This window comes from Triturus cristatus, chromosome 5_1 (assembly GCF_964204655.1).
Source record: "Triturus cristatus chromosome 5_1, aTriCri1.1, whole genome shotgun sequence".
Classification (NCBI taxonomy): domain Eukaryota; kingdom Metazoa; phylum Chordata; class Amphibia; order Caudata; family Salamandridae; genus Triturus; species Triturus cristatus.
In genome coordinates this window covers 142705777-142722489 of record NC_140587.1, presented here as the reverse complement: position 1 = coordinate 142722489, position 16713 = coordinate 142705777, and the positions used below count along the sequence as shown (strand labels likewise).

The window sequence follows — 16713 nt, the reverse complement described above, 5'->3', positions numbered from 1 at the left end:
AGGGTAGCAGGGGGGACAGGGGCAGGGGGTGCGGTGCCTGGCATGAAGGAGACACGGTGGTGCCCTGCACGGACAGGAGGGACCAGAGCAACTGGGAGGGCGGTGATGGGAATGGAGGAGGCGGTGACATATGTTGTGCTGCTGCCAGGTGTTGTAGCAGCCTCCGCCCCCTCGAGGAGTTCAGCCTCAGACCCGTCAGCGTCGTAGTCGGTGTCGCCACCAGACAGGTCCTCCGCCTGACTCCCCTCGCCCTCCGTGCCACTTGCTCCCACAGACTCACCAGCAGTGGTGGCACCGGTGCTGGATCCCTCCTCAAGGTCCGTGCAGGTGTCTCCCTCGGTGTCCTCCGATGATGCTGTGGGCAAGGTGAAGATACAGAAAATAATCAGTCACCTGTATACATCTGACACATGAGTCCAAACAAAATAGGTCACAGTGCATATCAGGAAAAGCATCATGAGTAACATCTACATTACTCCGCACATATGTAAGCACTGCACTCCCCGGTTGGTTGACCCACCATGCCACTTGGAAACAAGGAAAATGAGAACACAACAGCAAATGACTTGATATCGAATTATACTGAGAATCTAGTGTCTGGGAACAGTTGAGCACAGCAATACTATGAAGGCATGCCACCTCTTGTTTACTGTGAACGAAACAGTATTGGTGCACCCAAGGCTAAATAACAGACCGCAATGCTGAAGGTGTCCCCACAATCAGAGACCTGTGAGTACTTTGGAAACCCAAACGAAATACATTATGATCCCTTGGGAATCACAACACTTTACACAATCTACATGTTTAAAATGTGTGAATGTGCCACTTTGTGAACAGAACACACATGTGCCTGTATAAAAGAAGTCACACAAGGACGTGCACACAAAACTACATTTACACAGTCATTGTATGAGCTGCCAGCCTTATTCAAACAAGCCACTGTTAGAAAGAAATGGGGTTTCAGTAAGTACATATACATGGCCCCACGGCGGTCTGGATGACGTGCCGCTCGTGGGCGCAGTCACTCTACCCACCCGCTAAGGAGGTTTGCTGAATCGGAGCCCCTTGACCTGCGGGGATATCGCTGTTGTTGTGCTGTTGTGGCGCTGGACGCTTGGGGAGCCTGTTTGCCGGGACTGCGAGGACCAGGGTGCAGTCGGCGGACATCGCTGGGCGCACCTGGAAGCTCTTCTCGGCCCCGCCTCCCTCCACTTCATAACTGCTTGCGGCCCCCGCTTCGCGGGTGCCGCTCGTGGGCGCAGTCACTCTACCCACCCGCTAAGGAGGTTTGCTGAATCGGAGCCCCCTGACCTGCGGGGATATCGCTGTTGTTGTGCTGTTGTGGCGCTGGACGCTTGGGGAGCCTGTTTGCCGGGACTGCGAGGACCAGGGTGCAGTCGGCGGACATCGCTGGGCGCACCTGGAAGCTCTTCTCGGCCCCGCCTCCCTCCACTTCATAACTGCTCGCGGCCCCCGCTTCGCGGGAGCCGCTCGTGGGCGCAGTCACTCTACCCACCCGCTAAGGAGGTTTGCTGAATCGGAGCCCCCTGACCTGCGGGGATATCGCTGTTGTTGTGCTGTTGTGGCGCTGGACGCTTGGGGAGCCTGTTTGCCGGGACTGCGAGGACCAGGGTGCAGTCGGCGGACATCGCTGGGCGCACCTGGAAGCTCTTCTCGGCCCCGCCTCCCTCCACTTCATAACTGCTTGCGGCCCCCGCTTCGCGGGTGCCGCTCGTGGGCGCAGTCACTCTACCCACCCGCTAAGGAGGTTTGCTGAATCGGAGCCCCCTGACCTGCGGGGATATCGCTGTTGTTGTGCTGTTGTGGCGCTGGACGCTTGGGGAGCCTGTTTGCCGGGACTGCGAGGACCAGGGTGCAGTCGGCGGACATCGCTGGGCGCACCTGGAAGCTCTTCTCGGCCCCGCCTCCCTCCACTTCATAACTGCTCGCGGCCCCCGCTTCGCGGGGGCCGCTCGTGGGCGCAGTCACTCTACCCACCCGCTAAGGAGGTTTGCTGAATCGGAGCCCCCTGACCTGCGGGGATATCGCTGTTGTTGTGCTGTTGTGGCGCTGGACGCTTGGGGAGCCTGTTTGCCGGGACTGCGAGGACCAGGGTGCAGTCGGCGGACATCGCTGGGCGCACCTGGAAGCTCTTCTCGGCCCCGCCTCCCTCCACTTCATAACTGCTCGCGGCCCCCGCTTCGCGGGAGCCGCTCGTGGGCGCAGTCACTCTACCCACCCGCTAAGGAGGTTTGCTGAATCGGAGCCCCCTGACCTGCGGGGATATCGCTGTTGTTGTGCTGTTGTGGCGCTGGACGCTTGGGGAGCCTGTTTGCCGGGACTGCGAGGACCAGGGTGCAGTCGGCGGACATCGCTGGGTGCACCTGGAAGCTCTTCTCGGCCCCGCCTCCCTCCACTTCATAACTGCTCGCGGCCCCTGCTTCGCGGGAGCCGCTCGTGGGCGCAGTCACTCTACCCACCCGCTAAGGAGGTTTGCTGAATCGGAGCCCCCTGACCTGCGGGGATATCGCTGTTGTTGTGCTGTTGTGGCGCTGGACGCTTGGGGAGCCTGTTTGCCGGGACTGCGAGGACCAGGGTGCAGTCGGCGGACATCGCTGGGCGCACCTGGAAGCTCTTCTCGGCCCCGCCTCCTTCCACTTCATAACTGCTTGCGGCCCCCGCTTCGCGGGTGCCGCTCGTGGGCGCAGTCACTCTACCCACCCGCTAAGGAGGTTTGCTGAATCGGAGCCCCCTGACCTGCGGGGATATCGCTGTTGTTGTGCTGTTGTGGCGCTGGACGCTTGGGGAGCCTGTTTGCCGGGACTGCGAGGACCAGGGTGAAGTCGGCGGACATCGCTGGGCGCACCTGGAAGCTCTTCTCGGCCCCGCCTCCCTCCACTTCATAACTGCTTGCGGCCCCCGCTTCGCGGGAGCCGCTCGTGGGCGCAGTCACTCTACCCACCCGCTAAGGAGGTTTGCTGAATCGGAGCCCCCTGACCTGCGGGGATATCGCTGTTGTTGTGCTGTTGTGGCGCTGGACGCTTGGGGAGCCTGTTTGCCGGGACTGCGAGGACCAGGGTGCAGTCGGCGGACATCGCTGGGCGCACCTGGAAGCTCTTCTCGGCCACACCCCCCCTATTGATTGACATTGACACTCCCATATAGACACTCTCCCACCCGCGCTAGCGGGATGCGCACCGGGGCGAAGACCGGGCTAAGAGCGGGCCGTTTGAGGCCGTTCGAGACTGTTTGAGGCTGGGCTGGCCCCCCCCCCCTGGTCGGCACCCCTAGCAAGGTACATACTATGGCTACTGGATTTTTACGGGTGGGTAACAAGGGAGGCAATGTAATGGGGACACTGGACAATTTCATAACTCGAGCAAGTAATGTTTTGGCGTATGAGATTGCTGCCACCGAAAGAAGGTTATCCCTTGATCCTTTATTAGGGAATAGATCTTCATTGGGACATACTGCACTCGTCCCCTCCCCCCCCCCGCACAACTCTGGGCAGCCCCTAGTAAGTGGCCACTCGGTTGAAATTTTGATAAGGGATTCCACGACCCCTGTCGACGCCACTTTAGCCGACTCGTCTCGCACTGGGTCTACCCACGATGACAAGGTTGCTCCTTCTTCTACGGTCAACTGTCCCAAAACAAGGTCCATGGCTGATCGATCCGCTAGAAGCAATGCCACTGGGTTGAATTCCCCAGCCGTAAAGGCTAAGAAACGAGGAGGTGCTTCAATGACTTATCCCTCTAAAAAAAAACAAAGAACCCAAGCTCCCAACCCAGCCCCTAATGCTCCTACTCGTAGCATAGACCCACATATTACCTTGATACAGGACTCTGTTGCACGCTCTGCACCTTCAATAATAAGTGAGGAAAATCTGGGTGGGCTTCTTCCCAGTAATTTTTGGGATAAACTTGCCGAAGTAATAGACGGAAGGTTATCCCCTCTAGTTAGGCGCCTTTCAGCAGTTGAATTAAAGCTAGCTTCGCTAGCTGATAGGATTCAATTAGATACCGTCCCTGCTACACACTCAACTGTGATACCAACTAGTCAAAAATCAATCACACTGCCTTCTAATATTTCGAATAAAAGGCCTATAGCGAATATTACTCAGTGTAATCCAGTTGAGACTATCGGGGAACTAGACCCTAGTGAGAATGGTAGATCTCTCCCTTCCGTCCCTTTTCCCCTGTCTACTGCTCCTATTATAGTGGGCAGTTCAGTGGATCATCCAACCCAGCCTTCCACCCCTTCCCTGATTAATCCTAGACTAGGCACCCTCTCAAATACTAAGCCCCCATTGAGACTTGACCTTCCTCCTGATTGCAGCCCATATGTGGCAGTTCTATCAGGTGTTCCTGAACTTCCGAAGGATAAAACTGAACCCTACCTATCACTGAAGTTTAAGGTAATACATTGGATGAACAAATACAGATCCTTGCCATCCACTTTGAATGGAGAAAATTTAATGGTTCGTAGAGTCCCTTGGGTGGGCCAGGGCCCGAAGAGCATCAGGGGAGACTGCGTAGTTGTAACGTTTAAAGACCCAAGGGTCCCACAACATGTGCACAAGGGGGGATGGGCGGACACCGTTAATGGAATTCACACCCTCCCCCTCTCTCATTTCTATCCCCCTCGACTACCTACTCATGGGAGGGACATAGCCAATGCCCAATTAAGCAGACAGAGACCGGGTTTTGGTCAAATTGGAACACATGGTACCGAGACTCATATGCTTCAATACAACATTCCCTGCTACAACAGGTTCAGTACTTTGGACTGTGTAGACTGACTAAAGCCTAGTTTCCCTCATGGGCCTGCTGTGACATCTTCCAGGGATCCCATACAGAGTATGGTCTCTCCTTCACCTCCCACTGATCCCCCTAGATCAAGAGCTAATAACGGTGCTAGTCTAGCTACCCCCTTGAGTACCACTCCAATCCCTTGCACGATTATTCCCGGCACTATGACTACCAGTCAGACTGCCGGGTTGAATATTCTTTCCTGGAATGTGGCAGGTTTGCCACGCCTGCTTGAAATCCCCGACTGGGGGGACTTCATTGATAGACATGACATCTGTTTATTACAGGAGACTTGGGCAATGACCCCCTTTCATCGTGCAGGGTTTGCAACTTTTTGGGAACCCGCAGTAAAGCCAAAGAAGGGTAGGCCGTCGGGAGGGTTGCTCATTTGGGTCCGAACACATTTGGGATATGTCATCAAAAAAATATGTACTGACTCCCCGGATATTATGTGGTTAGACATAACACTCCAGGATAGGGGTAAGTTGAACTTGATAAGTGTATACTCCCGTCCAGTGAGTTATGGCCAATTGTCTCCCACTCTGGCCAGTTTAGAGGCCCTCCTGAGCACGATTACTAATCCTGAACATCTTATCATTGGTGGAGATTTCAATTGCCACTATGAGCCACTGAATGGCTTAACTACGCCAGTAGCTCAGGAGGAGGACCTAGCATGGGACATACCTCCACCCAATATTTATCCCACAAAGGCCTGGATGCCTCTGGTCCTCCAACTCACACAAATCACACTCGCCTTTTCAGTACGAGCTTGTAATGGCAGGTTTCCTCTAGACAGCCCAGGTAATCCAACTTTCGAAAGAAACGGGCAATCCTCCATCATTGATTATATCATGGTTAGTATGGGTCTGTGGTCTAGGATCTCGAATTTTGAGGTCAATAAACGCTATGAAAGTGACCACAACCCTGTAGTTGTATGTATGGAGGGTTTTAATTTTTTCCCTACTATTCCTAACGTTTCACCAATTGTTTTACCACTAACTACTTTCGATGGGGCACGCAGAATCAGATGGGAGAAGATCGTCCAATCTGAAAGTGATCTCGGTGAAATGTATTCTGAGATCTACCCCCTTCTAGAGAAAGTAATGGGAGAACATACTATATCTGATGGCTACGTTAATTTAGATTTAACCGGATCCACCCATACTGGACTTTGTGCCATCCTTGGGACCCACTTTAGCCGACCTATTAAGAACAACTCGGCGCTAACCAGGGGGAAACCAACCTGGTTTAATAAAACCTGTAGGGAAGCAAAGTCACTGCTCTTGATAACCCTCAAGAATGGCAATTCGCTGGAAATTAAGGAAGCGAGGGCCTTCTTTAAGAAAATGACGCATGATGCGAAGCAAGAGTGGGAAATTACTAGATGGGAGGAGATTTACTCTGCACTAAAGAACAGGGATTTTAAATCCTTTTGGAACTTGGTTAAGACAGGTTCATCTGCCCCCACGCAAGCACTCCAACCTAACCTTAGTGAAGAAATCTGGCGTAAACATTTTAAAAATCTATACGCCTCTAACGTACCCACCGAAAATAACCACTCCATTAGCACTTACGCCAGCCCCCACACTTTTCCGGGGCAGGCTGACATGTGCACCTTCAGTGAAATCAGAGTGGCTCTTAGCAAAGTACTTCCTAATAAAGCCCCCGGCCTAGACAAGATCCCAGGAGATCTTTTTAAAAGTGAGCCTGATATCTGGGTCCCGTACCTCCATGGCCTCTATAATGCAATCCTACGAGGAATGCCATTACCATCCACATGGGTTGGAGCCGAGATAATACCAATCCACAAAAAGGGCTCCCCACTAGATCCGGCTAATTATAGGCCCATTAGCCTCATCGATGTAGCACAGAAGATCTTCGCCCGCATCCTCCTAGGGAGACTTCAGACCTGGATGGAGGACTCCAATATTTTAACTCCCCTACAGGTGGGATTTAGAGCTAAGATGTCAACTGTGGATCAATTGTTTAGGCTGCAATTGATCCACTGGAAAACCACCATTCTCGAAGGGGGCAGCCTTTACCTCACGTTCGTTGATCTAAAGTCTGCCTTCGATATGGTGGACCGCAGACAGCTCTGGGAGCTATTAAAGGAGATGGGTGTACCCCTATATCTTTGTGACTTACTAGAGCGACTCCATAAAGACACCTTTGCCAGGGTCAGGTTTGGATTAAACGGTGAACTCACACTCCCATTTGGGGTAGAAAAGGGGGTGAGACAGGGGTGTGTCCTTGCGCCAACTCTCTTTGCCCTATTTCTAAACGGGCTGGTTGAGGAAATTCTGAGCCTAAGAGATATCGATGCCCCTAAGTTGGCGGGAAGGAAAATCCCTACATTAATGTTTGCTGATGACACCCTGCTTCTCTCCCGTACTCCTATGGGGATGGGAAGAATCCTGGATGGCTTTGCATCCTTTTGTAGAAAAAGGAACTTAGTCATCAATGTAAGCAAAACCAAATACATGGTGTTCCATGCAGACACTACTAATCACCCTACACCCAAACTCGATGGCCAGTCTCTAGAACAAGTCACCACTTTCGATTATTTGGGTTTGACCCTTAACAATAAAATGACTTGGGGACCCCAGATCTCTAAAGTAAACTTGAAACTTGTCCAAATAACTGGGGGCATCACCAAGATGCATAAAAAAAGCCACCTTAAATTGATCAGCCCACTTGTCGAGATTTACAAATCTCAGGGACGGGGTGTTGTAGCCTATGGAGCCGAACTATGGGGCCATATCCCCTCCCCAATTTTACTTAAGTCAGAAAACAAATTTTTTAGAAACATTTTTGCTCTTCCAATGAGCACCCCTATGCAGCCACTTAGGATGGATTTAGGCCTTCAACCGATTACGGACATGGTTGCTTCCAGACCAGTAATGTATTGGCGCCGCCTATGGAGCACCCCTGAATTGATAAATTTTCAGGAGGAACTGAAGTCTATTTTGTTGATTCCAACGGCTGGCGCCATCCCTTGGCTAGCTTATATTAAGAAATCACTAAGGGAGATAGGGAGAGAAGACCTCTGGAATTCGCCAGAGTATGCATGTTCTTCTCTTCCAAAGAGATCCCTGGCCAAAATTCTGGAGGAAAGATATTTGACCGATCTTATTTGTACTGCCTCTACTACAAATTTGACCTCTGTATATCTAGAGGCCAAAATTAGCTATAAATTTGAGTCCGTAATAGACCTGATTCAACCAATCATGGCCAAAAAGTTATACCTACAGTTCAGGCACGGTTCCCTCCCGCTTTTTTCAAGAGCAAATAAGTGGTTGGGCTCAGTCCAGCAATCCTGTCCTGGCTGTGGTACCCTGGAAGAAACTGAGGTACACGTTATTTTTTTCTGTCCGGCTTATATTCTCCCGCGCAGAAAATGGATCATCCAATTGGCCAAGAATATAGGGGCTAGACATTGTATGGATCTTCACAGGTTGCTAAAGTATGATACCTCTCCCCTATATGCTACTGTGATTGCAAAATTTCTTTTTTCAATGTGGCTAATTAGAAGAAAACTGCTACCTCATCAAGGTTAATTTGATTTTATTATTCGTCTTTTTATTATCTGTTTTTATTCATTGATATGATGAATGAGTGTCACTAGATTATTGTTGTATTAATTTTAATAATATTATGTCTTTTATGTACTTTTATGGCTAAAGCCGAAATAAAGTTTTTCTGACTGACTGACTGACACTCGTAAGTTGGTATCAGCAACAACCAAGGACTTACCCAAATGCCCCCACACTGTGGGAACATGGATATGTATTACCTTAAAAAAAGTGTTATTCGAACTGTGCCTTTCTTTAATATGTGCCAGCGTGTCCCCTGAAAGTGTAAAGGTGGTTTCTTGTGCACTTCCATGGGAGACATCTGTCATGCAGGCACATTATTGTCCTACACAACAAAACATCAAAGTCACGCATTGAAAACATGAAGACATGTTGACAAGTGTAGTGAGTGCCAGGGTACAAGACTTCTTGACTAACGACTTGAATCATGCCATCTGTCACATGGCCATCCGTACCATGATGACACAGTTGGTAACACATCTGACCCACTGTCTGTCATGTGGAGTGGCACACATGTCCAAACACAGGACAATGCATAAGATAATGGGCCTGCAATTGTGTCGGAATAAGGAACACCTGCACTGAGGAGACAAACTCATGGCAAGCAAGAATGTCCACACAGATGTAACCACACAAAGAACAAACTACGTAGCATCTGGCCCACACACTGGTGCCAAAAATGGATGAGCAGGATTCATGTATTTAAACTTTTGAAACATGCAGCAAAGCACTAAAATTAAACCCTGCACAACATGACTGGGTCACTGCATGTTGAGTGTCTGTCCAGACAATTATCACACACAGGTCAGACCTGGCAAGGAGACATAAGGTTTGGACATGTAGGCCTTGCCCGCACAAACCCCCCATACCTGACACAATGTGATTGAGACAGATCAAGAAGTTACACCTCTTAATCTGGGTTTACTAAAATGTGCATCAAGAATTCCCAAATGTACTCCACATCACCTCGTGAGGCTGCCAACACATATTTGTGACAAACACCCATCAACAGATAGTTGTACATAGACACACAGGCACTGCCCAGTGTGAGGATGCACAAGCCAAATGGGGTCACCCTGTCTAGTGGACACATGTAGCACACTTTACATTAATACAAATGAGGTCAGGGAACAATGCCAAAGAGGCCAACATATGCTGAACACACAGAGAATGGGCACAGTGTTGGATGACACACATGAATAAGAGGCGAGGGTGTCTCAGGGGACTGTAGTGGGCACACTGCTCCATGGTCCTGGAATGATCTGACTGTAACATGAGCAAACGTCCCGGCACTATGCATATCTCCCACTCATGCACATCATGTCTGAGGCCACAACATAGGTCATGCATGCTGCAAGTCTGTTAATTTGAATCCTCACACTCCTATGTTGAGACTCAGCATCAGTGCCAACAAATATGGACCCCCAAATGACTGAACAGGACAGGGCACAGGCAAGGTACCAACACATGTCACAGACCACCCCCACACATGATGCAGAAAGCAATGTGCACGTGGATTAACTGGCAGCCTAGATTACCATGTGCAATAGTGTTTAAACACAGACCAGGGAACACATGTCAAGGAGGGGAAGAGAGGAAGAACAGCACCGGTTGACTTGGGGGAAAAGGATATGCACTGCACATATAAACCCTGGCAGTGTATCCAGGCGACTGAGCACTTCCAAAAGCTGGTGACACACAACAAACACACATGTACCTACCCCCTTGCTGCTGCTGCTGTTTCTCCTGTAACCGCCCATCCATCTCAGGGGAGACCACCGCCAGGACACGCTTCATCTGGTGGGTCAGGCATCAGCGCCTGCCGTGGCGGCGTGGAGGTGAGTCCTCCAGCAGGACCCGGGCGATCCTTCGGGTCCAGCACCGGATGTCCTGCTACCGTTTTCTCACTTGTGCTAGGCGCCGACTGCGACCCTCCACCGATCTCACGGCCCTGACAGCCTGCTTCCAGATCTCCTCCTTGGCGTAGGCAGTTACCTGTGAGGATGACAAAGTGAGACAACATCACTACACCTGCTCCATGTCAGAGAGACACACATTTGAACATCTTTGAAATGTTGAACAGGGCATAGGATGCTGCCAAGGAATTGCATCTTAGTCATATGGACATTGGCCTCTGTGGAAGCCCCAATGCACTACATGGCATGTAAAGTACACAGGTGGCATGAGGGGTGTGACACACTCCATGAACATGGCACACACTGTGCATCACAAGAGACACCAGGCTGATGGACAGCACCTCCAAGCAGTTACATGCCCCAGGCCACTGACGCAACCTCAGCAGAGTACACAGACACACACAGGCACAGATCAATCACATGCCACTGGCAACAGCGGATACAAACCTCACTCTGCACATGTGCCACTTGCCTGTGGGGTGTCACAGGTGTGGGGCTAGCTCAGCAAGTCAGGCACACAGCACAGCTTACTTCTCACATCAGATGGGTAGAACTGTTGCCTCCTCCATGCAGCTGTGGTGCAACACTTCACATAGGCACTCACCAACATGACAAGGAACATTCACACACATCAATGTCCGGGGGGCATACACATCACTTGGACACTCTCACCACAGCTCCACTCAACTCAGACACATCTGTGGGAACAGTCACCTGTCACACCAGGGGGACCACTGAATCACCTCAGGCCAATAGACAATAAATGCCACAAAGGATTAGCCAGGCTGAATGTGTCATGCACAATGCAGTGAATGTCACAGTAAGCACAATGGAAGTGAGGAGTGCACACATGAACTACATCATGCTCTGCATGGGAGACATAAGCCATTCCCCCCCTGGGACCCACTCTAAACAACATTGCATGTCTGTCACACCTGGACACAATGCCAGAAGTGACAGTCACTGTTAGAAGGGCGACCTCCGGGGAGTCAGATGATGTTGGACTGACCACCCTGAGAGGCCCCGTTCCGTAAGGATGCAGCCGAGCGCCGCTGAGAGGCCTCCTGGGCGAGGTCCTTCTCCTAGGATCGTACAGCCAAGTAATCCCCTCCCACCACAAAGGGACACAACCAGGGTATCAATGTTCACAAGTCGTTTATCAGAATTTAAGAGTAGGTCTCCGTAGGCAATATTTACAGGTGGATCAAGGGATCCAAAAAGAGTCTCAGGGTTTGGTTAGGAACGGGGGTAGCGGGACAGTCACAGTACCAGCCCGGGACGTAGTCCGCAGGGCTCGTGGGGTCACTTCGGTGAGGTCGAGCCACGACGAGGTCAGCAGGGCTCTGGTGGTTGCTTCAGCGAGGTCGAGCCGCGACGAGGTCAGCAGGGCTCCGATGTTCCGTGAGGGTCTTCTTCTCAGCAAAGGGGGAGCCTCGACGCAGTCAGCAGGGCTCGAGTTCTCAGTTCCAGGCAATGAGTCTTTCTCCGTAGGGTCAGCCGCGATCCGATCAGCAGGGCTCTGGACTCCAGGATACAACTGCCGTCCTGGTGGTGGGCTGCCCCAGATATATGGCTGGAGCCCTTTGATGTCCGGACCCTTGCGCCTGGGGGGCCGGAGGGGCCGGGATGAGAGGGTCCAGACACCCAGCGGGGGGGTGGAGCCATCGCCCAGGGAGGCCGGAGGGCGTTCGGGCCCAGGTGTCGGGGGCCGGCGGGAGGCCCCATCGAAACTCCCCTCCTCCGGGATCTGTGGAGTGGCCACTCGACCCCCTTGGGACGGGTCTTGGCGCCTTGGTGTCGGGGCTTCGCAAGGACCGAGGCCCGGGCGGGCCGCGTCGCGAAGGCTGGTGCGGGGAGCGGAATACAAGCTCGGGGGGCCCGAAGGGTTGGGGTTGTCCCCGTTTGGTCTGGTAGGAGGGTTCGGGACCACGCCACGAGGCCGGGTCCAACAGGCGTCCCCCCCAGCGGAAGGCAGGGAGAGTCACCCATCTCCTTGGGTGTTCTCCTCGCCGAGGCGGAAGAAGCGGGATAGGCCGTCGGCGTTGGCGTGGTCGTTGCCGGGCCGATGATCTACAGTGAAGTCCATCCCCTGCAGGGAGATGGACCATCGCAACAACTTCGGATTCTCGCCTCTCATCTGCATTAACCACCGCAAGGGCCGGTGGTCGGTTTGGACCTGGAAGTGGGTGCCGAAAAGGTAGGGCCGCAGCTTCTTGAGGGCCCACACCACGGCGAAGGCCTCTCGTTCAATGGTGCTCCATCTTTGCTCCCGGGGCAGCAGGCGCCGGCTGATGAAGGCCACCGGTTGGTCAAATCCCTCAGAGTTCACTTGGGACAAGACAGCCCCGACTCCGTATTCCGAGGCATCGGTCTGTACCACAAACTCTTTGCTGTAGTCGGGAGCTTGTAGCACGGGGGCGGTACACATCGCTGTTTTGAGGGCCTCGAAGGCCGCCTGACAGAGGGGCGTCCAGTGCACCTTCTTTGGTTGCTTCTTGGAGGTGAGCTCCGTGAGGGGGCCCACAATGCTTCCGTAGTCCTTAATGAACCGCCTGTAATAGCCCGTGAGACCCAGAAAGGCCCTCACCGCGGTTTGGGTGGCTGGGGGCTCCCAGGCCATGATGGCGTCGATCTTTGGCTGGAGGGGAGCCACATGGCCGCTCCCCACTTGATGTCCCAGACAGGTTACGGATCCTTGGCCTATCTGACATTTGCTGGCTTTTATTGTGAGCCCGGCCCTTTGGAGGGCGGTCAGAACCTCCCAGAGGTGCCTCAGGTGTTCGGCCCAGTGGCTGCTGAACACCGCAATATCGTCCAGGTAGGCGGCGCTGAACGCTTCTAGGCAGGCCAGTACCTTGTTCACTAGTCTTTGGAAGGTCGCCGGGGCATTCTTCATGCCGAAGGGCATCACTCTGAAGTGGTAGTGGCCATCGGGGGTGGAGAAAGCAGAACACTCTTGGGCGCCCGGGGTGAACCCGATCTGCCAGTATCCGGCAGTGAGGTCAAAGGTGCTAAGGTAGCGGGCTGCTCCCAGGCGGTCGATCAGTTCATCTGCCCGAGGAATGGGATGGGCATCGGTTTTGGTGACGGCATTTAATCCCCGATAGTCCACGCAAAACCGGAGCTCCGGGGTGGTGCCCGGGGCGGCAGCTTTCGGCACCAGGACCACAGGGCTGGCCCAGGGACTGTCGGAGGGCTCGATGACCCCCAGGGCCAACATCTTGGCGACCTCGGCGTGGATGCAGGCCCGCACCCGGTCGGGGACTCGGTAGGCTCGGTGTCGCACGGGGGGGCTGTCCCCGGTGTCGACGTCGTGGACACACCATCGGGTGACTCCGGGAGTGAGGGAGAAGAGAGCAGCAAAGTGATGCAGCAGTCCTTGACACTCTTGGCGCTGCTCCGCAGTCAGGGTGGCGGAGAGAATGACTCCCTCTACAGAGCCGTCCTTTTCGGAGGCTCTCAGGAGGTCGGGTAGGGGCTCGGAGTCGTCCTCGGCCCCATCGTCCGTAGCCATCAGCAGGCTAAGTTCCGTTCGGGCAAAGTGGGGTTTGAGCCTGTTGGCGTGGAGAACCCGGAGGGGATTCCTGGGGGATTCCATGTCGACCAGGTAGGTGACGGGGCTCTTTTTCTCTACCACCTTGAAGGGCCCGGTCCATTTGTCCTTGAGAGCACAAGGGTCAACGGGCGACATGACCCAGACCTGCTGGCCTGGCTCAAACTCAATGGAGGAGGCGTTCTGGTCATACCAGCATTTCATTTCCTCCTGGCTGGCCTCGAGGTTGGCTTCGGCCAGTTCCCGGAATTTCCGGGTTTGATTCCGCAGGGTCAGGAGGTACCGGTAGACGTCGAGCGGAGCATCCTGGACGGTAGTCTCCCAGCCTTCTTTGACCAGGCTGAGGGGGCCCCAGACAGGGTGCCCATACAAGAGTTCGAAGGAGCTGAACCCCAGAGACTTCTGTGGGACCTCCCGATAGGCAAACAGGAGGCAGGGCAGCAGGACGTCCCATTTGCGTCTTAGGGGCTCCTCCAAGCCCTTGATCATTCCTTTCAATGTCTGTTGAATCGTTCGACTAGTCCGTTCCCCTGGGGGTGGTACGGGGTGGTGAATTTGTAGGTGACCCCGCATTGTTGCCACAGGGACCGCATATATTTTGAGATGAAGTTCGTGCCTCGGTCGCTCACGACCTCCCGGGGGAAACCCACTCTGGAGAATATTCCCATTAAGGCCCGGCCCACTACGGGGGCCGTCACTGTTCGGAGAGGGATGGCCTCAGGGTATCAGGTGGCATGATCGACCAGGACGAGGATGAAGCGATGTCCTTGGGAGGTTCGGGGGTCCAGAGGCCCCACGATGTCGATCCCTACCCGCTCGAACGGGGTGTTTACTATTGGAAAGGGTTGGAGAGGGGCTTTGACTTTTCCCCCACTCTTCCCGCTGGCTTGACAGGTCGGGCAGGTGCGGCAATGATTGTCCACGTCCCTCCGCATTCGGGGCCAGTAGAAGTGGGTCACCAGGCGGCTGTAGGTTTTGTCTTGCCCCAGGTGCCCGGCGAGGGGCACATCATGCGCCAGATTGAGGAGGAAGTCTCGGAATCGGAGGGGGACCACCAGCACTCGGCCAGCCCCCAGTTCTGCGGTCTTCTGCTCGCTGTAGAGGAGGTCATTGTCCCAATAGACCCAGTGGGTCCCCGTTTGTTCTCCGGTGGCCTGGGTGGCGGCTTGCTGTTGGGTCCCTTCGAGGGAGGGGCAGGTTTTCTGTTCTTGGCGGAACTGCTCCCTGATGGGGCCACCTTCTTGGCGCCATTGGGCGAGTTCGGGTAGGTCGCCGAGCGCGGCGACCTCGTCCGGGGGGATTTCTGGCGGCCCGGACTGAGCGTCGGCTTCTTCTTCGACGGAGGGGGGTGGCGGTTCGGGCCACTCCGGCTCTTCGGGGGGGAGCAGGTATGCTCGGCTGGATGGCCCGGGCGGTCGTGGACCGGGTGGTTGCCCAAGCCCACTCGGGCAGTCCCAGCATTCCCAGATGCTCTCGGCGCTCGATGTGGGCCCAGGGGGAACTTTCCAGGTCGTTCCCCAGGAGGCAGTCTACGGGGGCGTCGTCGCGGACGGTCACCTTCAGCATGCCTGACACTCCCCCCCACTCGAAGGGAATCCGGGCCATCTGGCACAAGCTCTCGGTGTTGTCTGCCGACCGGACGGGGCACAGTACATTAGGCATGATCTGCTCGGGGGTCACCAAGTGGCAGCGGACGGCTGTCACACTGGCTCCGGTGTCGCGGAGGGCTTCGGCCCGGCGTCCATTAATGGTGACCCACTGTTGGTACTTCTGGGTGTTGCTCGGGATGGGGGCCCGGGGCACCATTTCCCGGCTGCCCAGGCATACCAAGGTCATGGCGGCGGGTTCCCATTCGGGTGGTTCTGCGTCGTCGTGCTCTTCATCTTCTCCCCTTCTCCCAGGGCCGCGGCCGCCAACTGGCGGGGGGGTGGCCCGGTGGTCCCGGCTCGTCGGTTCACGGGGCAGGTCGGGTCACTGGCATAGTGCCCTGGCTGTTGGCAGTTGTAGCACGTGACCGTTGGTCGAGGCCCTGGTCGTGCTAGGGGGGTCCCTCTTCGGGCGAGGGACGGAGACGTGCGGTTCGGGGGCGGTCCCCGGGGGGGACTCCGGGGCGGCCCTGCTGGAAAGTCTCTGTTTCGGTTCGATCCCCCTCCTCCGCCGCGCTGGCGGGGGGGCCCCTGGTTGTTCCGCTGGTACTCCCCCATCGAGCTCCGAGGGACCCGGGTGTTCACCCATCGATCGGCCTCGGCGGCGAGCTTGCGCATCTCTGTCAGCTTGCTGTCAAGGAGGTGCTGTCTCAGCTCGACGAAGCAGTTGTTGGAGAGGTGCTCCCATACAATGAGGTCGAACAGCTGTTCGTAGGAGGTGACTTTGCTGCCCTTGATCCACCCTTCCAGGGCTCTGCTGAAAAAGTCTACATATTCCACCCAGGTGGTACCGGGGAGCTTCCTGCAGTCCCGGAAGCGCTGGGGGTACATCTCTGGGGTGAGACCATAGCGGGTGAGCAGGGCCTCCTTCATATGGTCGTAAGAGGTCATCACTGCATCTGGGAGCTGTAGCAGGGTGTCTCTGCCTTCGCTGAGGAACCGTCCCCATAGGCCAGCACCCCAATCTTTCCGGGGTACCCGATGGGCGGTCATGGCTACCTCGTAGGCCTTGAACCATTGTTGGATGTCGTCGTTCTTGTAGTACTCTTTGACGACATCCTTGGGGATATGTACCTTCGCCTCGGCCGGCGGAGGGTTGTCCCTGTTTCCGGGGGCGCCGGTCTCTCCATTTTTGGATTTAATTTCAAGTTCTTTAAGGCCCCGCTCATGCCTCCTCTCTTCTAGTTCTCGGTG

At 54.6% G+C, this 16713-nt stretch overlaps 1 protein-coding gene across 1 annotated transcript in view; it reads right to left on the bottom strand.

Annotated features, from left to right (window-relative positions):
- Nucleotides 1-280: 280 nt before the first annotated feature.
- Nucleotides 281-16713, bottom strand: part of LOC146830424 (uncharacterized) — a 157309-nt gene continuing 140876 nt past the window's right edge. Inside the window, exons 3-4 of the mRNA XM_085604044.1 lie at nucleotides 10126-10399; nucleotides 281-355 (exon numbers count right to left, since the gene is read on the bottom strand). Coding sequence (XP_085460170.1) covers nucleotides 10170-10399 — 230 coding nt within the window. The 3' untranslated portion in view covers nucleotides 281-355; nucleotides 10126-10169. The remainder of the gene's footprint in view (nucleotides 356-10125; nucleotides 10400-16713) is intronic.